Source organism: Suillus clintonianus (genome assembly GCF_016758775.1).
Source record: "Suillus clintonianus strain FC179 chromosome Unknown DEU56scaffold_37, whole genome shotgun sequence".
Classification (NCBI taxonomy): Eukaryota; Fungi; Basidiomycota; class Agaricomycetes; order Boletales; family Suillaceae; genus Suillus; species Suillus clintonianus.
Genome location: NW_024539261.1, coordinates 107,862 through 131,462, shown reverse-complemented (window position 1 = coordinate 131,462; position 23,601 = coordinate 107,862). Strand labels below are relative to the sequence as shown.

General features: G+C 48.3%; 10 protein-coding genes across 10 annotated transcripts; 7 read left to right on the top strand and 3 right to left on the bottom strand.

The window, feature by feature from the left end:
- Nucleotides 1-141: 141 nt before the first annotated feature.
- Nucleotides 142-2,278, top strand: DEU56DRAFT_946754 (lariat debranching enzyme, C-terminal domain-containing protein; the record flags this gene model as incomplete). Its single annotated transcript, XM_041359047.1, has 8 exons — nucleotides 142-147; nucleotides 197-387; nucleotides 441-524; nucleotides 574-695; nucleotides 744-829; nucleotides 884-1,384; nucleotides 1,436-1,766; nucleotides 1,817-2,278. 8 exons carry the CDS (start codon nucleotides 142-144, stop codon nucleotides 1,906-1,908), a joined length of 1,413 nt encoding a protein of 470 aa, XP_041208254.1. The 3' UTR covers nucleotides 1,909-2,278.
- A 1,038-nt stretch (nucleotides 2,279-3,316) lies between these two features.
- Nucleotides 3,317-6,502, top strand: DEU56DRAFT_358049 (uncharacterized protein). Its single transcript, XM_041345840.1, has 13 exons — nucleotides 3,317-3,420; nucleotides 3,468-3,540; nucleotides 3,601-3,892; nucleotides 3,956-3,980; nucleotides 4,079-4,167; nucleotides 4,225-4,308; nucleotides 4,365-4,472; nucleotides 4,525-4,545; nucleotides 4,598-4,842; nucleotides 4,896-5,078; nucleotides 5,131-5,222; nucleotides 5,275-5,522; nucleotides 5,577-6,502. Exons 1-13 carry the CDS (start codon nucleotides 3,401-3,403, stop codon nucleotides 6,308-6,310), a joined length of 2,214 nt encoding a protein of 737 aa, XP_041208253.1. The 5' UTR covers nucleotides 3,317-3,400; the 3' UTR covers nucleotides 6,311-6,502.
- Nucleotides 6,503-6,539: 37 nt separating this feature from the next.
- On the top strand, nucleotides 6,540-8,532 carry DEU56DRAFT_805257 (uncharacterized protein). Its single transcript, XM_041353275.1, has 4 exons — nucleotides 6,540-6,712; nucleotides 6,776-7,029; nucleotides 7,087-8,048; nucleotides 8,109-8,532. The coding sequence occupies exons 1-3, from the start codon at nucleotides 6,637-6,639 to the stop codon at nucleotides 8,041-8,043; spliced, it is 1,287 nt and encodes a 428-aa protein (XP_041208252.1). The 5' UTR covers nucleotides 6,540-6,636; the 3' UTR covers nucleotides 8,044-8,048; nucleotides 8,109-8,532.
- Nucleotides 8,533-8,548: 16 nt separating this feature from the next.
- DEU56DRAFT_805254 (uncharacterized protein) lies at nucleotides 8,549-10,431 on the bottom strand. Its single transcript, XM_041353274.1, has 11 exons — nucleotides 10,409-10,431; nucleotides 10,018-10,287; nucleotides 9,786-9,967; nucleotides 9,609-9,724; nucleotides 9,493-9,554; nucleotides 9,378-9,440; nucleotides 9,293-9,317; nucleotides 9,010-9,239; nucleotides 8,904-8,953; nucleotides 8,837-8,851; nucleotides 8,549-8,786 (listed from the first exon to the last, which is right to left on the bottom strand). Exons 2-11 carry the CDS (start codon nucleotides 10,064-10,066, stop codon nucleotides 8,658-8,660), a joined length of 921 nt encoding a protein of 306 aa, XP_041208251.1. The 5' UTR covers nucleotides 10,067-10,287; nucleotides 10,409-10,431; the 3' UTR covers nucleotides 8,549-8,657.
- Nucleotides 10,432-11,044: 613 nt separating this feature from the next.
- DEU56DRAFT_805244 (uncharacterized protein) lies at nucleotides 11,045-12,035 on the top strand. Its single transcript, XM_041353273.1, has 4 exons — nucleotides 11,045-11,172; nucleotides 11,232-11,363; nucleotides 11,414-11,458; nucleotides 11,517-12,035. The coding sequence occupies exons 1-4, from the start codon at nucleotides 11,076-11,078 to the stop codon at nucleotides 11,597-11,599; spliced, it is 357 nt and encodes a 118-aa protein (XP_041208250.1). The 5' UTR covers nucleotides 11,045-11,075; the 3' UTR covers nucleotides 11,600-12,035.
- DEU56DRAFT_357875 (uncharacterized protein) lies at nucleotides 11,549-13,091 on the bottom strand. Its single transcript, XM_041345838.1, has 3 exons — nucleotides 12,050-13,091; nucleotides 11,708-12,005; nucleotides 11,549-11,584 (listed from the first exon to the last, which is right to left on the bottom strand). Exons 1-2 carry the CDS (start codon nucleotides 12,782-12,784, stop codon nucleotides 11,808-11,810), a joined length of 933 nt encoding a protein of 310 aa, XP_041208249.1. The 5' UTR covers nucleotides 12,785-13,091; the 3' UTR covers nucleotides 11,549-11,584; nucleotides 11,708-11,807.
- Nucleotides 13,092-15,155: 2,064 nt separating this feature from the next.
- On the top strand, nucleotides 15,156-17,375 carry DEU56DRAFT_805213 (TFIIE alpha subunit-domain-containing protein). The gene is made up of 7 exons (XM_041353272.1): nucleotides 15,156-15,370; nucleotides 15,452-15,547; nucleotides 15,601-15,742; nucleotides 15,799-16,040; nucleotides 16,094-16,518; nucleotides 16,569-16,865; nucleotides 16,926-17,375. Exons 1-7 carry the CDS (start codon nucleotides 15,258-15,260, stop codon nucleotides 17,030-17,032), a joined length of 1,422 nt encoding a protein of 473 aa, XP_041208248.1. The 5' UTR covers nucleotides 15,156-15,257; the 3' UTR covers nucleotides 17,033-17,375.
- Nucleotides 17,376-17,806: 431 nt separating this feature from the next.
- DEU56DRAFT_805209 (uncharacterized protein) lies at nucleotides 17,807-19,842 on the top strand. Its single transcript, XM_041353271.1, has 6 exons — nucleotides 17,807-17,938; nucleotides 17,988-18,066; nucleotides 18,123-18,654; nucleotides 18,713-18,741; nucleotides 18,795-19,056; nucleotides 19,117-19,842. Exons 2-6 carry the CDS (start codon nucleotides 17,998-18,000, stop codon nucleotides 19,698-19,700), a joined length of 1,476 nt encoding a protein of 491 aa, XP_041208247.1. The 5' UTR covers nucleotides 17,807-17,938; nucleotides 17,988-17,997; the 3' UTR covers nucleotides 19,701-19,842.
- Nucleotides 19,843-19,939: 97 nt separating this feature from the next.
- DEU56DRAFT_356641 (NADP-dependent oxidoreductase domain-containing protein) lies at nucleotides 19,940-21,868 on the top strand. The gene is made up of 10 exons (XM_041345837.1): nucleotides 19,940-20,265; nucleotides 20,335-20,452; nucleotides 20,504-20,752; nucleotides 20,806-20,931; nucleotides 20,980-21,067; nucleotides 21,120-21,248; nucleotides 21,297-21,310; nucleotides 21,370-21,405; nucleotides 21,458-21,587; nucleotides 21,647-21,868. Exons 1-10 carry the CDS (start codon nucleotides 20,179-20,181, stop codon nucleotides 21,666-21,668), a joined length of 999 nt encoding a protein of 332 aa, XP_041208246.1. The 5' UTR covers nucleotides 19,940-20,178; the 3' UTR covers nucleotides 21,669-21,868.
- On the bottom strand, nucleotides 21,749-23,182 carry DEU56DRAFT_737209 (peptidyl-prolyl cis-trans isomerase; the record flags this gene model as incomplete). Its single annotated transcript, XM_041348571.1, has 7 exons — nucleotides 21,749-22,146; nucleotides 22,197-22,466; nucleotides 22,526-22,640; nucleotides 22,696-22,781; nucleotides 22,831-22,868; nucleotides 22,922-23,009; nucleotides 23,059-23,182. 7 exons carry the CDS (start codon nucleotides 23,180-23,182, stop codon nucleotides 21,749-21,751), a joined length of 1,119 nt encoding a protein of 372 aa, XP_041208245.1.
- Between the last annotated feature and the right edge of the window lie 419 nt (nucleotides 23,183-23,601).

Sequence of the window (23,601 nt, the reverse complement as noted above, 5' to 3'; positions counted from 1 at the left end):
CAGCCACCGTGACGAGCTTATTGACCCCCGGGTTTCCTGGTCAATCCTAATCTCATCCTAGCCGGACCTATAGAAAAAGGAAGGCAGTCATTCCGGAATACTAAGTCCATCTAAAAGAGGGCATACACTTTTCTCCAGGCCATGAAGGTTGAGTCTTGGCAGTCATGATGACTATGGACCACTCACACTCTAATAGATTGCAGTGGAGGGATGCAGCCACGGCGCGCTGGACGCGATCTACAAGCACCTAAGTGATCTAGAGGCTAGACACAGCTATATTGTAGATGTACTCCTTATGTGCGGGGACTTTCAAGCTATTCGTAATCACAGAGATATGCAATGCATGGCCGTACCACAGAAGTACAGGCAGCTAGGTGATTTCCACAAGTACGTGTCAATACCCAGTTGGTATAATCTTGCATTGATCCACTTCTCTCCAGGTACTATACAGGAGAAAAGACCGCTCCGCTACTTACTATCGTGATAGGTGGAAATCACGAGGCGTCAAATTACATGTCAGAACTGTACGCTACCCGCTCCGCACGCCGTTCGTGTCCTTATTTCCTCTCACAGGTATCATGGCGGGTGGCTTGCACCAAACATATACTTCCTCGGACATGCCGGATGTATCCAAGTGAACGGTATCCGTATCGCTGGCGCGTCTGGAATCTTCAAAAATAATGATTTCAGTCTAGGTGATTCTCCAATCGCGTTATTGATACTCCAGTATTGAACACATGCAGGTTTTTACGAACGATTACCTTACGATCATGGCTCCATGCGAAGTATATACCACATCAGGGAATTTAACGTTCGCCGTTTGTCTTTGGTCAGTGAATTTTAGTCTGTGCGAGATCTCGGTCTCACATCGAATGCATCACAGTTATCCTCCCCAGATATCTTCCTTTCTCATGACTGGCCCCAACACATCGAGAAACATGGTGACACTCAGGGTCTCCTTCGCCGCAAGCCATTTTTCAAACAGGACGTACAGACAGGCAACCTGGGTTCCCCTCCTTTAATGGGGCTCTTGCGGACACTGAAACCAAAATGGTGGTTCTCAGCCCATTTGCACGTTCGCTTTCAGGCTACCGTGCACCACGAAGAATCCGGCACCAGATCGAATTCCCCGTCCAATACTTTCCCGCCACAAAACCCAGATGAAATAGCAATCGTGGATGATGATTTCGAAGCAGTTGAACCTCAGAATCTTCCAACTGAAGTTCCTCGTTTGCAAACGGCTTCCCATAACCCTGATGAAATAACGCTGGAAGAAGAAGAAGACGAAGTTATCCAGCCCCCTCCCGTTGCTTATCGGCCGCAGCCATCTGTGACGAATTTCCTGGCCTTGGACAAATGCCTGCCAAAACGAGAATTCATGGAGGTCTGTAGCTCTGTGTTTATGGGACGTGGTTCCGCTGATTTTCTAATATAGGTCATCGATGTGCCTACCACATCGGATGGATCTGCCATGCCTGGACAACGCTGTATGCCGAAGCTCACCTTTGATCCGGAATGGCTGGCAATAACACGCGCTTTTCATCCATTCCTCTCCATGAGGCGACGTCAAGCAGATTATCCTGATGAAGCAACAGCTCGCGCGAAGGTCGCTGAAGAGATGGAGTGGGTGGAGTCGAATGTGCGCAACAACGAAGCAAACTCTTCTGATGCCCCTCTACCTGGTATACGATCCATCCTGGATTGCCAGACATTCATGCAGAGCGCCCCTGGTCCTGGAAGTGAAGGAGCTCAAAAGAACCAACAACGTAAGTGTACTAATTTCTTGAAATATTTTCACTGACATTTGCTTGTGCAGCACCTTGGTACACTAACCCTCAAACTGTCGCATTTTGCGATATGCTCGACATTCAAAATATGATCGATTTCTCTTCCGACAACCGGGCCTAGGAAGCCTCTTGATAGCATTCCACAAGAAACATACAAGCGTTGAGAAGGGGTGACATCCTGTGACATCTTGGTATCATTCCTTCCCACGCCATGTGTTCCTTTATCACACCAAACAATACATTGAACCAAGTACCTTCGTCCGAGTCCCTCGCTTCCCTGCAGTATTCTCACTGCCATTCTGGAAGGTTGCGTTCTACGTTTCTGATGGATCACTCTGATTCACATATCCACTTGTTTCTCGAAAATCCAGTACAGCAAGTGTGTAATATATAGCCTAGTACAGCCTCTTGCGGGCCCGGCTGTGGCGTGTTTGATAAATGTAGTGGCATGACGGCCTGTTTTCCTTGCTTTCACCGCCTGGAATAACCCGCCATGATGGCAGGCCGCTTTGCTCGTATTCTCAACATACTGAAGAAATGGCTTTCACGACTTGCACGTCGCTCTGCGGGTTTATTCTTCGTTGCCTTATCTTCACTGCGCCGCTTTGCTGCAGGGCTTTTGAACCTCAGTAATCGGAGGTTGATAACACGTTTTCCCAGCGAAGTGCGCCCGCGATCTCAAGAGGATATCGTAGCAGAGGATTCACCCATTTGCCCCAGCCTTCTGCCTCCTGGTCAGATGGGTCTGGAAGTTGCAGGGGAGCCTTCATCTCCTTCAGACGATCCTTACACAGGAACCCATTCACGACCTTCACGACCTTTACGAAAGGGTACAGCAATCCCTCCGTTGGAGGTTCCTTCAACAACGACAGGATACACCAGTGCCACCGAAACAGACGGGCTTCATCAAGGCTCTGTGTCAAGCTTACACCTGTCTCTGGAGATGGGAGAGAGTTCGGTGAACAACAGGATGTCGCTCACGGACAGGCCACTGCAGGAATCTAGCAGTCCAGGCCCTTCGCGCCTTGTTGGCCCCCATGAAGTATCCACAGGACATTCACGACAATCAGGATACATGGACGATGCCCGTTCTGTAAATACAACGCGCACGCCATCCATGAGGCATTTGGCGCCTAGCATGTCTCGTTCCCAACACGCGTCCGATAGTCATGTTTCGGTTAGCAGCAATCGCTCCCTTACACGATCAATCGCTGGTTCGGAAAGTCGACAAGCTGCATATCGACCACATGGCAAGGGAGCTGTCTATTCTCGCCCGGCTAGCATCCATGGTTCCAACGCGTACCACGGATCCCCGAATACGATTTCTGTTCCATTGGATTTGCCTGTCCAGGCTTTGCCGGTATCAGATTCCGGTTACGATCATTATGTACATTACACTGCTCCCCCCGGTAGCAATGAGCTACCGGGCCCCGAGGTCGTCATGATCTATGGCGCCCAGTATGATGCTCCGCTGACAAGCTGTATGGTTGCAAACGATGTCAGGAGGTATGGAAGGTGCTCCCCCCGGTGAAAATGAGTTCGCTTTACTGCCTTTACTCGAGAACTGACCTTGCCAAAGGGACCCCAAGGTTCATGACATCACCGTCCCTGCTATGTCACTCACCGGGCATGAGTAAGTCATATTTTGACCTTTAGTTGTCGCACCTCAACTTTTTCAAGCATGCCTATTCCCGAAGGATGGACCACTTTCGTGCATCCAGAGGGTGCCCGTTATTATGTGAACCAAGAGAAAGTGCGTCAAGTCCATGAATTATTGAAGATCGACGGTCTGAGTTGGAGTTATAACGCGCAGAGAACATTCACAGAGATGGATATTCGTAAGCCAGATATAGGCGAAGACATCCAATACTACATGGTGTATTTGCTGGAAGAACTACACCAGACCCTTGAGCAAGGGGGCATCGTGCTCGACATGAGCCAGATTGACCTTGTGGTTGAGCCGAAGGTCTATGCTGATGGCGAATCGGTTGTTTGTTGCTATTATTTCGCCAATCACCGTGATAGGTGCCTCTTTTGGTTGGACGACTTCAATGCTGAAGATATCATCTCTGAATGTAAAGGCGTCGAGAATCTCTCACATACACGTGGGTGGTCAACAGTTCTCAGCGGGTCTGGATCTGACGGGCCGTCCTTGTTCTCATAACCAGGGCTCGCTATTGAAGCACAATATTGGTGTGTTCCAGCAAAAGGTTCGCACGACATCTTTACTTCACTTTCCCATTCCTGATAAAACTCTAGGCTATATGCAAGTAAATTAACGTACGATATAGGAGACATTGGGATTACTTTCCTAGCCTGTGCCCGGTTACACAAAACATTGTTGATGAGCTCACGGGTGTGTTGATGCATGCGGCATGCGGTCAGTACTCTCATAGGTCTGATAGCTTGATCTGATGCATGTGGTCACAATGAGCAGACCACTTAACATCGATGCAGTCTTCTTTACCATTTGATGCCACAGAGCTCAAGGATCACCTTTCTGTGGTTGACAGAATCAAGGGTATGCTACTTTGATACCTCGTCGCAGACGCCATGTGCTAATCCCAGTTTTCAAAGTCCATCCCACTCCCCCTGCGGACCAGATTATGCAACAAGGTCATGCTGCCATTTCCACTTCCCCTGCGGCCCAGAGTATGCGACGAGGTCACGCTGCCATTGTTATTGGTGAGGCTTGAACCTGACTTCGATTTATTCCTGATGTTGATCATTATTTAAGGCCGCCTCATGTACACATTCAGTCAGTGCTCTCCCATTTATGTATCCAACCGTAATTTACGGCCATTTTGAAGCTCACAATCATTTTGTGAATTATCACGGTGAAGACTGCGTGAGGCTGATGTATGAACAGACGGTTCATGGTTGGGAATATAAACCATCTGCGTTTATGTTCATTCTTGCACCCCTTCTGTTCTTTGATCCCGTGGCTCAAATCCAAGAACTGCATAAGATTTTTGTCGACGAGGTTGCTTGCACGACACGGTGGAATCTATTCTGTGCAAAATTCAAAGGGCAGCTTCAGGACTCCAATCTCTTGGTAAGCCCTTCTTTCCATTGTTGTCTACTTGCGTGTGATCAATGTTGAGTCAGGCCACTGTGTTACTCAATGCCAATGTTGGGTTTCTCGCTATCAACACTGTTGACAGAGGCGGTAGAAATGCTATTCAGATGGCAAGCTACATGTCCTTGGTGACGAGCTTGGGGAGTATAGTCCTCGGCTTGTTCTTTGTCTCGCATGATCGAACCTCTGGAACAAATACAGCCACGGAAGCGGTCAGTAGATCCCATTGGATCACTGGTACATTTCTGATAGCAATTGGTTCAGGCAGTATTTCTAGCAAGACTTCACAATAATAAACACGGAATGGAAAAGCTGGCTATAATTTATAGCCTTCCCAAGGCGTTGCTGATGTGGGGGTGAGTCTGCGTTCCAATGTAACAGGCGGAGGTTCTGATATCAATAAATTAGTATGGCCTTCTTCTTTGCGGCATTCTCGATCGATTGGTGGACTTCTGGAGACACAATATCCAAGACCATCGTCGGTACTGTGACAGTGGCCGTATTCGTGATGATTGCAAACAGCATCATTCGCACCAGGGCAAGAACAAAGTGGTCATTGCTTCCACCCTGGCTGCGTGGAAGCATCGACCTGAAAATGTTGTCTGGTTTAGTTAATGCTAGGAGGGATGCCATGGAGTTCATGAGGACGAAAATAGGTCAGAAAGACCCCTCCGGTGACCCTTGTTCCTATACTGAACCGATTCCCGAAGGCCTATCGCAAGCAAATCCCGGAGGGGATGTTCAAATGTACAGCACCTCCCAGTCAACACTTGCGACTGGTTTCCAACCAGAAATGCCGGGTTCAGGCGGCCATAACAATCACCCCTACCCCCCCTACCCTCCTGTTCAGCCATACCACTCCACCGCTTCCGTTCATTCTCAGCAACCACATGACGGTAACTCCGTGCTGCCATCATTGGACCCACACATCGGCCCAGGTGTTCTGTCGGGCGCAGGCGCTTTGCAACAGATTCAAGAAGACATCCCCACCGATTTCCAGGACCAGTCTACCACGGAGGCTCGCTGCGAGCCCCATAGTGCCCTCTTAGGCGGGCACTTCAACACGTCGCCAAGCTCTGCGTCAGAGGAGATTACAAGCACAGCGGCCAGTGCAATATGTCGTTCCGATGCTCTCCCAACCATGGCCACCATCCTGCCCGAGCATGAAATACAAACCGCAGCGGTAGCTGATACGGACGCACCCATACCGACTGGTTCATTGTGTACAGAAGAGAGAGAGGGTGTTACATACACCGAGAACGTGGTCGAAGAGCCCGGGGAACTTGAACATCGTCCACCTTCGCCGAGCCCGCCGCCACTTCCAAATGAAGTTCCAAGGATCTTTGCTCGAGGCGCCACTGGTGACGAGTTCCAACATGCGCCAGCGGCTCCCAGATGGACGCTACAAGACGGTCAAGACATCCTAGAGGAGCCCCAAGAGTAGGAATACACATTAGCTCTGATGGCGGGTCATGAACTTGACATGAGGGCCGTTAAGCTCATTGTTCAACCAACAGTGGCAAATTTATATAAAGTCTGCATTAAATCCCATGTTCCAATTGTAATTTATAACCACACGTACATATCTTATGTCGCCGAGATCAGTGAGATGAAAATAAAATATTTGGCTGTTGAAGTTCGCAAACTTGAAACTGATGATATATTGAGCTCCGAGTCGGTCAAGCCTCCGACGGCAATACGTACCTCTTAATCGTTGATTGTTTCTCACCTGCCACCATCGATTTTGATATCTATCCACCAGAAAGTACCATGCCCGCCGGTAGCCTGAAGGCAGTTCCAATCCCCAGTCGCTCTACCAATAAAGAGATTCTTGAAGGTATTCAAGGTCTGTGAGTCCTCCGGGGTTCTACCAAGGTCCAAACGGAACATTTAAAATGATTCAAAATAGGTGCACACACTATCATTTCTCAGCTAAATTCCTCGCGGTCCATCACCAAGCTCAAGCTAAACAACAACCGACTAGGGGATGACGGTGTATCCGCACTCTTTACGTTCCTCAAGTCGCCGGCGGCCTCACGGCACCGCAGTACGATATCGGAGATCCATCTCAATGATAACGGTATAGGTTGTCGAGGTTTGCGAGACATTGCAGACTACGTGGATGGAAATGAAGTAGTACTAAAGATATTGTGGCTTGCAAACGTGAGTAATTCAAATCCAATCTTTTGGCTTCGCAAGCACGGATTAACGCCGTCATAGAACAAGCTAGGACCTGATATTGATGTTCTGGCTCAGTTTGCCACCACAGTAAATCACTCTCGACTAGAGTTCCTTTCTCTCACGGGAAACCATAACCTTGGCGATGCTATCGTCGAGACCTTCTTTCGCCATCTAAGGGCACCCCGCCTTCGGGAGTTGCATATCAATGCCATGGGACTAACTGCACGTTGCGCATCTGGACTCGCAGAGTGGATTTCATCGGGGCATAACGGCGGGGCATGTTCTCTGCACACTCTCAAATGTAGTGGTAACAACCTGGGGATCAAGGGCGTATGTGAAGTTATTCACGCCATTGAGATGGGTAACTGGTCACTCATGAACGTGGAAGTGTATGCGAACCAAATAACGTGCACGGAAATCCCGAATGACAACTCCTCCATTCAACAAGCAGGGCGTTTGTCATCCTCTGAAACTGAAGTGTCATGGAAGGATGCAGAACGTTCTCTTCACCGGGTGCTTCACCGGCGAAACGCTTATTGGAAAAGACAAGTAGAGATGGAGGCATTGAACCTTCTAAAGTATTCTCGGGCGCTCATCTTTCAGTCGAAGGCTTCTCTCCCATCCGTGGACCAACAACCTTCGAGTAATCTGACCAGCGAATCATTTCCATTTCACAATCTTCCTGTGGAGCTGCGCCTCCAAATCCTTGCGATCCTCGCTCCTTCCTTATCTTGTGCCCAACGCACCCGTATCTATGATTATGCTGCCGACCCTTCGACCCTTCCCCCGCTTCTACCACGTCTACGGCGAGATATCGGCGGGTGTGTCGCAGATCCCTCACGAGCCCTTGGAGCAAGTGTAGGATTTACATTGTACAGCTCAGGCGGGTGTGCTGAAGGGAAGTGTATGGGCGCTGGTAACAGTCTTGTGTGCCTTCTGGACGCAGAGCGCACCAAGTTTCTGGAAGCCGTTGGATGTCGTGCGTATGAGCCCTGAATGCGGTAGGAACATTTCAGAACACTTTTTCTCAATGGTATTCCAATGTCATTTTGTTCATGCAGTTCCTATGTATATACCAGCAACTCGTGACTCATCATGAACAATTCAAACCTGTCCAGAACAACACTTTGACGAGGTCTAGCCCTGAATTGGACCGACAACCAATCATGGTTGGGAATGACATAAATACCCCTGACGTCGGTCTACATCTACTTATACAAGAATAGCTGTCCATTCATACCACGAGGTTCAGGAGCGGGCGCTGCATGGAGAAATAGGTTTCAGGGCATATATCTTGCCAATAATCTATATAAATGTAGGTGTTTTTTGGGTAGGGGCAAATGTGCGCGGGCTTCAAAGAGTTTTTGAACAATGCATCATGGCGAACTGCAGGACGCAGTTCTAGGCCGCTTGGTTCATTGAACAACAATAGCGATGTCGCAATATCCATCGTCGGCGACCTTGTGGCATCAAATTCATTTGGGCGTCATGTTGCTGTTCGGGTGTAAGGAAAGTTGTGTGCGCAATTATTATTAGTACAAAGCGTACAAAGGGCAAAAAGGTCACAAGAAAATTAAGTAGCTGCTAAAAGTGTCTGTTCAAAATGAGATTCAAGCATATCTGCCTTTAATTTCCTGCGAAAATTCCTCCATAGTGTGGAACTTCACTCCCAAACTGACCAAACGTGGATCAGGGATAGCGGTGTGCGGGTACAATCCAAACTCGGACTGAAAAGCATACTAAGAAAGATATCAGCATCAAGGTTCCACTCATATTCAACAATACCGACCATGTCGTCCAATTCCTGCACGACATTTGAGCACATGTACTGCATCAGAGAGAAATTATTTACGAACCTGCAATCCAGTTGTCGGGGAGGGCGCAAAGGATACCGGCCTCCCCAGTGCTGACGGTAGCACGAAAATTAGAATGTCAATAAATTCCGACGTTCTGACCACATACCCTCCTGAAGGATTGATGCAAACTGGGTGTAGTTCAACTTTTCACTGACGGCATAGAACGTGCGGGAGAGAACTTCCGAATCACGATCTTTGTAGTGCTTGAGGAGTGCCAATGTGCACTGGCCAAGGTCCCGCTCAACCCATGTAAAATACTGAGGAGATTGAAGGTCATATTTGGGCACGTTCACCTCTAGGCAGTTGGAGTCCGGCACAGAGACAAGGTTATTGTAACTGTCATGAAGTTTGCATCAGTCATGCTCATACTTCATTTGTAAATGTCTTACTTCCAGAGATTCTCCGAAAACCAGCCTTGAATTATCGGCGTCAACTGATCGAATGATACTCAAAAGAAAATTTAAAAATGCTTACCGGTGTGCAGGATGGAATGGGGTACACCAGAGTCTCGGAGGTAATCATCTACGTTAGCTTTGTCTAACGAGTATGAAATCAGCTTATGTTGCATGCTGGACAATTGAAGACCTACTATCGAAGTGGTAAACATTTGCATACTTCCCGTTGGACACCCTTGTACAGTGCGGCAGAGAACTATGGAAGGCATGCATTGAGGATGAAGTCACACTAGGGGACAGCCGAATTCACCTCCAAATGAAGAACTTAACATCCGTTGCTTTAGAAGCGTCGATAAGATTCTTCCCGAGCAGCACTTCGCTGGTGTGCCCTTGAGCAAAATTTTTGGGATCATAATAGTTGGTTACCTGTTGAAACAGACAGCAGTTAGTCAGGCCTTCGGAGGGCCACGGAGCAAGCGTGTCATACCCCATAGACGGCCTCAACACCGGACAGGGCTTGCTTCAAGGAGTCGATGTCCCATAAATCGGCTTCAGCAACCTCGGCCCCAAGAGCCTTCAGCTGCAACGCCTTCTCCGAATTGGAGTTTCGGGTGATTGCACGCGGTATGAATGTACCATCCGCTAGCAGGGCTTGGACGACAGATGAGCCTGATGATCCTGATTAGCTAGAGACTCGAGCATGAATGACAGCAGCATGCCTTGAGTTCCGGTGGCTCCAAATACGGCAACTATGCGAGGTGATGACATTGCTTAAGTTTGAGTGAGTGAAGTAGAGAATGGGAGATGCTTTGTACTACTCCATCGTATGTGTCCTTAAGTAGCCGTCCTCAAGTTGTTTGCGTCCTGTTGTGACACTCCGTCAGATGTAGTATATCCACATCTTGTCCCATAATTGGGGTTCCCGAGCTTTACTGCATCCAATGCCGAGTGTATTGATGTCAGGCATGGGCGGCGGCCGCTGCGAAATTCTAGAAGAGGCAGACATACTTGTGAGCGTAGTTCCGAGAATAAGGGGGATCAAAGTATACAGAATCATCCAGACCTTGCAACCTAACCAACTCAGCATACAATGAATAAGATTGCTCTCACTGGTTGTGATCCATTAGGCAAAAATAATACTTATTTCGTGGGCCAGTCTCCCACACACGGTGACACCAATGACGTCTGCTGAGGGGACCTTCAGAAACCAGCACCACCTGCGATGTAGGAACGTAAATAGCTAACGATATCATTTGCCACGCGCAAAGCCTGCTGGGTGTTTCCCCATACCCGAACACCACTCCTCCGCACCTAATTAAAATTTTGTTGCGCAACCTCCGGGTGTACCAAGTTGCTCTGCCGAGGCAGCAAAGGCTCGACGGCAGCCGCTTTTCGGTATAATCCTCCTTTGGTGGGATAGACTTGTGGAGCGTTTCGTGAGCACGGGCAACAAGGTCGTTAGCCAGTCGCGCTGACTCGGAGTCGCCATATGGCACGACATCCAAGGTCGCGATAGATGATTGGCGGCACATGAATGGGTTTTTCCTAAATATATGTACTGGTCATATGAGCGGTGTGTTTTATGTTCCTTAACATTGCACTGCAGACATGGACCAGTTTCGCGAATCAAGGATGTAGTGAGGCACGTAACGAAGGATGTCTGCACCAAGTTGGCCTGGGCGGATCACGTACGGGGTCTAGACAAAGTTGTACAAACCTCCGTGGCGTGTGTGTCAGGACTAAAAAGGAAACTCTTCTCTTAAGACTGCACTCCGACATGATTTGGCTTGCTCTATACGCCATATGCTTGGCCATGGTTGACCGACGTATCAGTCAAGATATTTTCACGATTGTCATTAATTTGACGCACAGCTGTACGTATACTGCGGAATGTGCGCGGTGATTTTATTGATATTGATCATCAAACATCAAGGTTACCGTCTCGTGTCAGAACATGGATCAAGACTCAAGAGGATGTGTCCTAGTGATGGGTCTCGTGAACAGGTTCGTCCGGATTCTCGTAGGCCGTCTCTGTGCGGCAGCGCTGCCAAGGAGCTTGTGGATTGTTGGTGTGACCTTTCTTTCCAATATCATGATGCGCTCACTTCCGCTTAGGTTTTCTTATCTTTGGACTTATAGATGCTAATGCCCTCTCCCAAAGTATCTTCTATAATCGATAGACCACTTTAGGATCGTTGATTTATAAATTGAATTGCAGGTCTTGTTAATCGAGGTTTAGGCGCGATCACACGCCAGTACCTTGAGCCGTTCTGCTGCGCAACGGAGCTGAATCGGGATTAGTACCACGGAAAAATTCAACGACATCATTGTGCAATTTTGGGCAAGGACGCCATACACGAAACACATAATGAGCGCGACATTAATGGTGGACTGTTCGGAGCTGCTTACCTATGCTCCTCAAGATTCACGGCATTCTGCGAGCCTATTCCTGATGAATCCCCAGAATAGCTCTCATTCGATGGTAGATGTCAGGCTGTCACTGTCATTGTCAGGAGCAATAGCCGGAATCATCATGGGCACGGTGCGCCAGCACCGCTAGGCGAACAGGTGAGAGCGAATGAACCATAAAGGTGATCCGTGCCCAGCAGAATCGGCCAGCTGGACACTGATCACGCGGAGTAAAAACCCTCCAGGCCCACAGGCTGAGTTCCGGGCGGTAGAAGTTAATTATCCTAAGGAACAAAACCTATCAGGCTAAACTACGTAGCAAATGTACATAATTCATACTACCTGTTGTAGACAAAGCCCACACTTTGCCGATGCTAGCAGAAACTCCCAGAGGGTGAATTTGTCGAGCTTTGTTCTGGAACCTGTCAATGAGTACGGGTCTTGTGCAATTCGGGCGCGGCACTGGTTTGAGGAGCGAACTTCGTGTAGCCTCTGAAGAATAATCTCGATCATTCCTCTGCCTGTTCTCAAACGCCGCATATATCGTTGTTGTTCTTCATAGTGAGAACAGGCGCTTAACGGGAGTTCGCTCTTGAGCTTTATGAACATCTCGGTAGGCGTTCTGATCGGTGGTAAACTAGCTAGGCTCCACCTTGAAAGAACCCGTTCCCTCAAATATAGATAGGCTAGAATGGCCCTCATGATGCGCTGTGAACGGATGTGGATGCAAGAGTAGGCATGTGATCTACTAACATCGCTAGATGCGCGGGCACTACATCGCGAAGCGCTGATAAATTGAGAAATACGTGCGAAAGAAGCGGGTAGGTGGTGGTAAAAAGGGGGCTCGCAATATGTCGCGGATTCGTGCACGAACAAGTGGACTTCGTTCTTTCGTGCAAAGCGGGTAGGAAATACTGGCGGTGTTGAACAAGGCCGAAGCTGCACTAATGTTAGCAGACACGCAGAGTATCCGTAGTGTAAAACGCCTGAGGGCATGTGGGAGAGAAAGCGCAGAAGGGGCGCTAAAAATTCAACAAAGCAACTGAAGCACAATGGGATGTGAAGAGGAAAGGACATGGGGGTGATGATTACATATCGGCAACTTGAGGGCGGGCCAATGATAGTGACTTGTTCGGTGACGTGCGCATCGAGATTGTTTTTCAACGAAGTTGTTCTACTAGCCCGAGTCTCACAGAGGGGATGAAAAAAAATCAAAGAACTAATAAAAGATTACCGAGTGGGAAGAGACTATGCGACAAGGGGCAAGTACTTGTCATTAGAGACGGCCTCGATATGATTGGAGTGAGCGGTACTTCGATGCATTCGGTATGCGAGTACTGCAGTGAATTATATCCTGTATGGCTATCAGCCTAAACGATTAGCTTCGGCCATCTCAGCGACATTAATGAGATCCCAATTTGCAAGTGAACATGTGCGAGTGTGTCAAATTGTTGACTGTGGGGGTGGTGCACGCGGGTGGGGTAGGGGATCGTCGATTAGTGTTATGGGGGTTGTGTAAGAGGCTAGAGCTAAGAGAAGTGTTGGAATGATCAATTAGCTCAGCTTCATGCAAAAAAAAAACGCGTAAGAAATGAAAGCAGCCATCCAAGTCCTCACAGCCCTACCCCCACCATGTTACAACCTCCACCAGTACATGCTTCCTCACAAAACATCAACTCGCAACTGGAGGCTCTACTGCAGCGGATAGTACGGGCACTCACGTCTCGGCATGAGAAGCGTGCCAAGGCAAAGACAAAAACCTTGCAAAAGTGTGCACGAGAAGCTGAAGCGGAATGCCATCGGCAGACTGCCAAAGCTGATGCCTAGTGTTATGCGCCTCTCGAAAAATGTGTTTTGGCGTAGCGCAGGTGTCGTAGTTGGTCGTATCGCATTTCTTGCTTACATAATGCCACACTATCTTTGGCTGAGTAAGTGAGTTGCCGCTCCCCATTAGAGAACGACATCATGCATCATGAACGTTTGAACCATCACATGTGTCGTTATCATCCTTCCCAGTACCGCTAGCAACGTTTTTGCATCGTACCGTCTTTTGCCATTCATGGTAAGTAGTGTTTTGTGGTATATAACACATTCAAATACATTCAGATTAGGTTTTCAGTTGGTGGACGTAACGACTATGATGCTCGAAAATCTGCCGGAGCAGGGTCGGCAGCGCCGGCCCCTAGTTCAAACGTTCGCGGACTGACGAGTATACTCGTGCCAGCTTGCTTATGTGGAGTAACAGGCGAATATTCCAATCGCTTGACACCAAATTGCCAACAGCTTTTGCTTCGAAAGGTAGATCTTTATAGGTGGCAATCTGCTGGCATTGCAGCGATATCATTTCTTCGAAAAGGGATTCTGGCGGGTGATTTTTCCTAGCCACGAAGAACAATACTCAGCACATAAAAGCAAGGCGTCTTCCTGCTGCCCCCTTCAAATCCAATTGATCACATATCGCATCCTTACAAACTATGCGTTTCACCTTAATCCTCGCCGTTGTTGCTGCTTTGACATTGTCAACGTCTGCCGCATCAATATCTACCAATGACGCATCACCCAGTGAACTATCTGAGGCTGACATATGTCCCGTCTTTTGCTCGCACTCGCCAAAATGCCATAAGTGTCCTGATGGATATTGCGTGAGCATGCTGCGTTCTGGATTTCACCACATAGCTCACCGGCGTGGCAGTTTTTCTTTACGTGCTTCTAGTGTAGCGGTGAGTCACTTTCACATTGCAGTATGGTTGATGTCATGACACGTGAGTTACTAGTAGTGTGTGTTGCTGAGTTGATCAACGCATTTGCTTTTGAACCAATTTTACTGTTGCTTGAGGGATGGAGATCTGGTTTTCTGCGCTAGCCTCGTGCCTCGGCTAGCGCAGAATTAAGTCTACGCTTGAGTAAGCAGAGTGGCACAACGCACCTTGCTCCAACCCACATCGGTAATCGAGCCTCAGCAGCTCGTTTATTAGATTTCTCGTATTATCTACTCTATATCTCCCAGTCTTTCTTTACACCCACCCGCCACTCCCTCTCTCAGGGCACGACAAAACACTTGATTCACCACTCCATTAACTATTTTGTCCGATGCACTGCGTTCGCTAACTAAGGTTTCAGACTCCACGCATAGTGACCTGATCGGTACCCGCCCACCCATCACTGCTCACTTGAAACCATTAGATTCGTGCACATGCGCCGGGCCGAAAAGCCTTCCAGGCTTTTGCCCAAATACTTCCCCATTTCGTACATCAACCGTTACTAAAAATTCTTTGTAACTAAACTCTATCATTTGACCAACCTCGTTACCACTCACCAGCCTCTACGCGTCGAAAAGCATAGATTGTAATATAGGACTCGTTTTTGTGTAAATGCTGCGTTTGTTACTTGAAAGCTGCCGCTCCCCATTTGCCCGGCATCATGAACTTAAAATATCACGTGTTCTAGTCACATGTGTGAACATTTCGTCCACTCCCTGAGTAAGCAGGTTGTTTGAGCTCTTCGACTGGCGGTTGCAGACTCCAGAGCTGCTCAGCGCTCAACCTGCACTATGGCGACAAAAGAAGACCAAGAGGCGCTGCGTCTTCTCGTCCAACATGTCTCCCGAGGATTTTACGAGCCAAAGTTCACTATTATCATGGACCAGCTAGCCCGTCATCCGGTGTAAGTATCTAGAATGTGGATGAAACAGGGCCCGTTAATCTTAACTGCAATGTGCACCCATGACCACTAATTTGAGACCAGTCTCAAGGATGACGACTTGGCCGGGCGGATGGGCCTTCAGGCGAAGGAATTGAATAAACTTATGGCTGTTTTAGGGAACGATCGCCTGATACAAGTGTAGGCATTGCGGCGTTTGTTTCTCTACAATGATATCTCATCTACCCCCAAAGGTACCGCCAGAACGAGCTCAAGGAGGGGGCACAGAGGTCTGTCGGCAGACAGTACTATTATATCGACTACAAGCTCTTTTGTGACGTCGTTAAATGGCGTATCGCAGAAATGCGGAGAATTATAGACTCGGGTCTCCGTAATGTCAGTCTAGCCTCATATTTCCTACGATGCACTGAAACAAATGGTTGGGTCTAAAGGAACTTGACAACAAAGGCTACATCTGTCCGCAGTGCAACAAATCGTACACGCCGTTAGAAGTCGACAAGCTGATGGACTTTTCAAGAGGAATATTTGCGTGCGAGGACTGTCACGCAGAAGTTGTGGAGAACGAGAACGCGGAGAACGTTAGGGGGAGTAAGGACCGGATGCAGAGGTTCAACCACGAGATGCGGTTTGTTGTCGAAGGTTTGAGAAAGACAGAGTCTATGGTTCTTCCAGCGTGGGTATCTTAATATATCAACCGCATATCCTTTCTGACGCAGTATGTCACAGACTCGATGTCCCTACCTGGGTCAAGAATAATGTCGGTGACGCTGAAAAGCAAAAGACTGGCCAGGTATCAGGTTTGAAAATAGCAGGATCTGGACCTGGTGGAAGACAAGAAGATGGTGTTGGCATAGTCATGTCAATGGATAAGGACGAAGCAACGAGACGGCACGAACGAGATGCCGAGGCAGCGGCAAAGCGACAGCAAAACGCCCTGCCAGCATGGCATCTGAAGAGTACTATCACCGGCGATTTGACGGCTCTGGGTATTCAGGAGAGTGCGCGTGCGGTGGGGAGAGAAGGCGAAGGTCTACCGGTGTCCAGCGACGACTCTCTCAAAGGGCTTGGAACTATTGGCACTTTACCGCGTCCACTCCAGTTGACGACGGTGACGGAAGATGTCAAACCAGAAATCAACCAAGAGATGGATTGTACGTCGTTTGTGAAATTTTTATCATTATGGTGATCTAACGGTAAACAGATTACGATCAATACTATGCCTCGTTGGCGGCTTCTAACGCAGTATCTTCTCAGAACACGCCTTCTGGCCTCGGAAGTGAAGAGTTTGAAGAGGAGGAGCAAAAACCCTCTGTGCAGTACCTAGATTCCCTCAATGATTACAGGAAGCGCTCCCGATCAAGAGATGACGAAGGTGCTGCGGCGACGAAGTTGTCCAAATTAGAGGTGCCAGAACTAGAATCAAACGTCGCTGGTCTTCCCAGCGTGGACACAGATTCTGTGATGGAGGCAAACGGGACGGATGATACCCCTGTATTAGGTAGGTTTTCATTCTCATTATTAAGATTTTTGTATCCTCACCATCGTGCCGCTTTCGCAGTCAATGGCGTCTTAAAACCGTTCTCAGAGGTCACAGATGAAGATACCGAACTCATGACACCAGACGAGTATACCGCTTACTACGAAATTCTGCAGTCGCAGTCGTAGATCCAATTTATTAAAGCTACCCTGGGTCTGAACGATACAGGGACACACATTATAATTTTTTACTGATTCAATGATAATAATGCATTCATGTGTATTACCGAAGCGCTGGCAGCGTTCGAGTATGGTGAACTCTCAGAAATAAGACAATTGTTCCTCCATGCATAGTGCTCAGTCTCGCTGACCGACAGACACAAACAAAACATGTATCTGACAGGAAATGAAAATTTGGTTGCAATTCTAAGATAACAAAGGGCGGATGTGAGACATAGACAATATTGGGTTGTGAGGAGTGGTGGACGAAGCGAGGAATACCACAAGAACAGGAAGAGGGCCAGATACTGGCGTTGATTACAGCTGGATCCGAAGTTCGCACTCAAGCTCCGGCAAGTCAGTCGGCTGCTCGCATTTCGGCCCCACTCTCCGCGACACAAACAGCAGCGCAAACCGACAACTGGTAAACTGTATTGACTCCGAGTCTAGTAGGGTTGTCGAGCAGCATCTCAGTTCTTACCACAGGCTGAGATGTGAGCCTCTTTGAAGTGCTAACAAGTTGTTTTACTAGCTCACGGTCAACCCCCGTTCCGAGTTCCTTATTAAAGTGATACATTCCTTTCGATCCTTAGACACAACCGTTGCGCACGAAGTATATACCGTCGTTATGTCAATCTACTATCTACTCACTACCCACTTGCTAGCGATATTGGTAGATCCGACGGAGTCCCTTTGCACGCAGTACTTATACACCTAGACTACTCGTAGTTACCCAGTGTGTTTTGAACCCCCGAATTCTAGACTTTGATCCTGTCTATCGAGTTCGAACGCATTCTTCTAGTGTGCCGTTGTCTTCGAGCCTAATAACACGCTAAATAGTCAACGTCACACCGCCACTTACCCCAATTCACAAGAGTGCGTATTATCTATTTCGCACTTACAATTGTACTCACGACTTCGATAGCTTGTCAGCCATGGATTTTAACGTTTTCGATTCAGTCAAATTACCTTGCGGTCGTACTGTTGAGAACAGGCTGGTTAAGGTAGCGTATTGTCTACATAATCTGAAGATAGTTGCTTAAACTGGTCGTTGTCATAGGCAGCCATGTATGAGCACCTGTCAAGTTTCTCCGGTGGTCCACCAAACGAATTCCACTATGGCTTGTATACTGAATGGGCAAAACATGGATGGGGAATGATTCTCACTGGAAATGTGCAGGTCTCACGTCAGCATCTGACCTTGGGCCGTGACATGGTTGTGCCTACTACACTCAATGCGGAAGACCTCAAACCCTTCGAAAAGTTAGCGGCAGTCATCCACGGAGGCGATGATAACACACGCACCCTGGCTATCATGCAGCTATCGCATGCTGGACGTCAATCAGCGAATTTTATTGGTGGTCGACCACCTTTCGTTGCACCACTGGCACCCAGTTCTATCCGTGTTGGGGCAGGTTCTACTGGAAATCCTGGAAGGGCAATCTCTGACCTGGCGTTTCATGCGATGTTCCAAATTCCTACGGAGATGACCATACAAGACATTCTCAATGTCCAATCCAGTTTCGTGCGAGGTGCTCTCTTGGCGTACAAATCAGGCTTCGATGGAGTCCAGATTCATGCTGCTCATGGTTGTGAGTCCACACGTCATTCGTGCTGATGTATCTGGGTTGAATTTGGATTTTTTTGCAGATTTATTGGCGCAGTTCATGAACCCTAAGGTGTGGTCATCGTCACGGTGTGCTTCCAGAAGCTAATCAAACTTAAATGCCAGAGTAATATCCGGAACGACGAGTATTCAGTAACGCCGGAAAATGTCACCCGCATGCTGTACGAGATAATTAAAGCCATCCGCGAGGTGGTGCCAACCACTTTCGTCATCGGGATCAAAATCAACTCGGCTGACTACGTGACTTCTGGAAGCGCCGAAGAAGCATCTCAAGGCGAACGGCGTATCCTGGATCACATTCGCACCATTGCAAGTTGGGGCGTCATCGACTTTATCGAGATCAGTGGTGGCGATTACGAAAAGCCTGGTAAGGTGTCGTATAAGGAGAATGAAGGTTCCTTGGAGTCTGACACAATCGTTTACTCAGACTTTTCGGCGTGTGGTGGATCTCAAAAACTAGACCGCCAGGCCTTTTTTGCGCAGTTCTCACAGATAGTCATGAAGGACCTTCACCGATCGCCTGTCCCTTTCTCTTCGGTCCCACTCATCCTACTGACTGGTGGCCTCCGTTCTCAGTCCTACCTACAAGCTGCCTTGGTATCGAAGCACGCCGACTTACTAGGTATTGGGAGAGGCGCTGTCGTCTGTCCCGACCTGCCCAAGATCCTTCGATTACAGCTACAAAATAGCAAGTATTCTAGCGATTGGGATGACAGGCCTTTTGCACGCGAACCAGAAACAGCGCTCAGAGCTTCTAAATTGGTACCGAGGGTGAAGCTCATTGGCCTCGGCTTCGGGAGTGCATGGTATATTATTAGAATGAGAGACATTGCTGTCTCCCAGATCAAGAACTCCAGAGCAGAGCCACCACCCGCGGACTACAACAAGGGGATATTGATCACTTTGTTCAAGATGTGGGCTTGGTTCGACTTTAGAAAGAAAAGAAAAATAGTTTCGATTTGGATCCTAGGGATATCTATGATGCTCATTGTCACAGTCGGGGTTCTCTAACCCATGCTGATCGGGACGTTCATGCCGGTGCGGCCTCCGAGCAGGGCGGGACGGCCGAAGGCACCTTGGGCAGCACTAGTACACTTCTTTGTTCCCAAGACAGTAACTCATTATAAATTATCACCATTTGTCTCATCCTAACCAGGAGACATTGGACGGACTACTCGTCACCATCCGATATGCGTTTGACTTGTGCGGCTCATCCAGGACTTCTGACCAGCTGACCAGGTTGATCTGAGAAGCGACTTACGATGGCCATCTCATTGTCCTCATTCTCATTCTTCCGATATATCTCCACGCGCGATATCATCGAATGAGTTGTGCTGATTCAACCATTCCCCATTTCTGACAAAGTTTGCCTCTTCATAGTTGTGCCGAAATCAGTCACGGATGACCGTGTTCTTGGAAGCCTCGTTATCTTGCTACGAGTCGGCTTCCCCGGCTGCTAGTAGAATCGTCATGATGATAAGCATCTTGCATGAATGCATTACATCCGTATTATTGTTGTTCGCCAAGGCATGAGCTTTCGGCACATGTGGTCCGTAGAATGCATGAGGCAGCTCAGGTGAGCGTCGCAACTCTCGCGATTGTCATTGCTTAGTAAATATAGTTCTGAAGAGGGCTATAAAACCAGGACGTGTGGCGCCATGATATCAGCCTAACAATTGATTCTTGTATTAGCGGTATCAGCATGCCTGCAACAACATCAGTCACACTCAACACTGGAGCAGCCATGCCCACGGTCGGTCTTGGTGAGCACAGCCAAAGGGGTAACCATATGTACTGAGCGCTTGCGAATGTAGGCACATGGAAGTCAAAGCCCGGTCAAGTCGAACATGCTGTTGAATTCGCCTTGAAGAACGGATACACGCACATCGACACTGCTGCTGGGTACCAGAACGAAACAGAAGTCGGACAGGGGATCAAGGCGTCCGGTCTGCCGAGGGAGCAAGTCTTCCTGACCACGAAGCTTGATAATCCCGATCAGAGGCACCCAGCAAAAGCTCTTGAGGCATCGCTCAAGAAACTTGACACTCCCTATCTGGACCTCTGTAAGTGGCAGCCCATTCACCGATCTTGACGAGTAGGCTCATTCCTCGAGCAGGGCTCATGCACTGGCCAGCTCCCATGACAAGAGATGGTAAACCCGATAGGGAACATAGCTGGTTGGACACCTGGAAAGCTATGGAAGACCTATACATTGCTCACCCAGAGAAACTGAAGGCCATTGGTCAGTAGCCCAACCTCACGTGCTGTCTCTGTACTAAAAATGCATCAGGTGTTTCCAATTTCTCCGTGGAGTTCTTTGAACGCTTGCTGAAAGTTGCTCGCGTCGTACCGGCCGTGAACCAGATTGAGCTCCACCCGTAAGTCAATACATTTTTCTTTGAACACTTGATTTTGAATGATCGTTGGTAGTTCGTGTCCTCAAGATGATGTCGTCGAGTACTGCCAGAGCAAGGGAATTGTGTTGACGGCTTATTCTCCACTGGGATCCGACAATTCCCCCTTGTTGAAAAACGAGACAGTTACAAAAATCGCAGCAAAGTACGATGTGCAACCCGCCAATGTGTTGATCTCCCTTCATGCAAACAGGCCCATGCACACTGGTGTGTAGTCTTCATGAACATTCTCACTGGAGAGCTCGGTTCTCAATTGTCTACCACAGTGCTTCCCAAGTCCGTGACCAATGAGCGTATCTTGAGTGAGGTGTTATTCCATCCTTATTTCTGGCTGTTATTCATTATTCTCCTCAGACAATGCGAAGATCATAGATTTGACTCCTGAGGAAATTAGCGAGCTTCATGACATTGATAAAACGCACCATTTCCGTGCCTGTCACCCTTCTTGGACAGGTTTCGGTGGTCTTGGATTCCCTGATTGCAAGTAGGTTAATGGGTAGTCAGAGTATAGACGTAGGCACGAATTCAACGCATTTTTGAAAGTTCTATGATGGGGAGACCATGATAGCAGAATGCGTACTACTCAGTGCCGACCAAAGGGGATCGCTTGTTCTTCTAATGATTGTGACAAATTTGATGATCAATCTACGAGAACAGTTTCTTGTATGACTTCTTCTCCCTCTCCCTTTTGTCCTTCTTCTTCTGCCTCACTTTCGCGAGCTCCCCCAGGATCGCAGGGTCTTCAGGTGCAAGCTGACTAGCAGCAACAAGGTCCGCTTCAGCTTCATCTTCCTGCTTAAGAATGACTTGCGCTGACGCCCTACGATAAAGAGCCTTGGCTTTATCTGGGTTGCTCAACTGCAGACGGTCCAAAGCTCGCGTTGCATTCTTAACCGCGGTTTCAGCGGCTGCGGGTTGCGTGCGTAGCGCAGCGAGTGCCGAGTTCAATAGAAGGGGTGCAAGAAGTGATTCATAAGAGTCCTTGAGCTCCGGTGGAGAGTTTTCCGGTAATACGGGATGCACGTCAAGGTACCTTATCGATTCTGATATTTTGTTAACAATGCGGGTGAAGGATATTTACAGGACTACTCACTGAGGTACGTTTTGAGTGCGAGTTCTATTTGCCCATCCTTGAAGAGCTTGTTACCGAGCTCACGGATTTTACGTGCGATATCCAGCGCAACTTCGGGGTTCTGCACATCAGAATCGTCGTCTTCAGGGTAGTCCTCGTGGTCGTCACCAACAGTTGTCTCAGAAGTCGTGAGGGAGGGGTCATCCGGTGAGAGAACGCCACAAGCGGAGATAATGATGGGGGAAGTTGGGACATCTCCTGACGCAGTAGGGAAGTTTTCAATTGCACGGACTGCGCATGGTAAGCAATTCGTCGAAAAGCAAGACAGACGCATGGGCGATATATCATACCTACTGATTTGCCCTTGATCACTTCACCGAAAACCACGTGCTTGCCATCAAGATGGGGTGTTTGGTTCACGGTGATGAAGAATTGCGAACCATTAGTATCTTTTCCCGCGTTTGCCTAAGAAGTTGATTTAAACCTACTCTCCTTGATTAAAAATGAGGTGGAATTCTACCATGGACAACAAGAAAGGTTTCGTGTGCTTCACGGGGAACGCCTCATCTTCGAATTTCTCGCCGTAAATTGATTCCCCTCCGGTGCCTATCTAAACGATGAATTTGCAACATCCGGATGTAACTTTGGGACGCACCATTGCCTGCCGTGAAGTCACCACCTTGACACATGAAACTGGAACATTTCATCAGCCTTCATTGCAACATAAGGAGACGGAAAGCTTGTACCCCTTGATCACGCGATGAAGGCCAGATCCGGCATAGCAAAGGGGTTTGCCAGAGTTTCCGATACCCTTTTCACCCGTACATAATGCACCTGCAAACATTAAAACCTTGAGCGATTAAATACGTATCTGAGAACTCACGGAAGTTTTCCGCTGTCTTGGGTACTAAGTCTGCGTACAGCGAGAACACGATACGCCCAATGGGCTTGCCACCGATGGTGATGTCAAAGTAAGCGTTAGGACGCTCTGCAGGTGCTTCAGACATGTTGCGCTTAGCAGACAAACGAATTCTTGAAGAACAATCAGTAGAGCGCTTGTAAGTAAGTTGGCAAGTCACGAGTTGGCAAGGGTTTTAAACGCCAGATCGGATGCTGTAAGAGTGACGAAGTTCTGGTTGTTTCTGGCAGTTTCGAGAACTATCGCCGATATCATCACGTCTCCATCAGTTCCAACCCCGGCTTGCTGTCAAATGCCTTCAGTCCATCCTCCACTGGTTCCTCGCGCACAGGTCCTCAGAGTGCAGTCAGTGTTTTGATCCACGTCCACAAGGGATGCGCACATGCCATCACTGTTTCAGGTAACCTACAGGTAAACTGATCAAGATGGTGTCGAGGCCTAAAAATTATTCGCTTTATCCGCGTGAAGGTGATGCCTTCGAACGGGCGTGGTCGCATGTATCAAAGG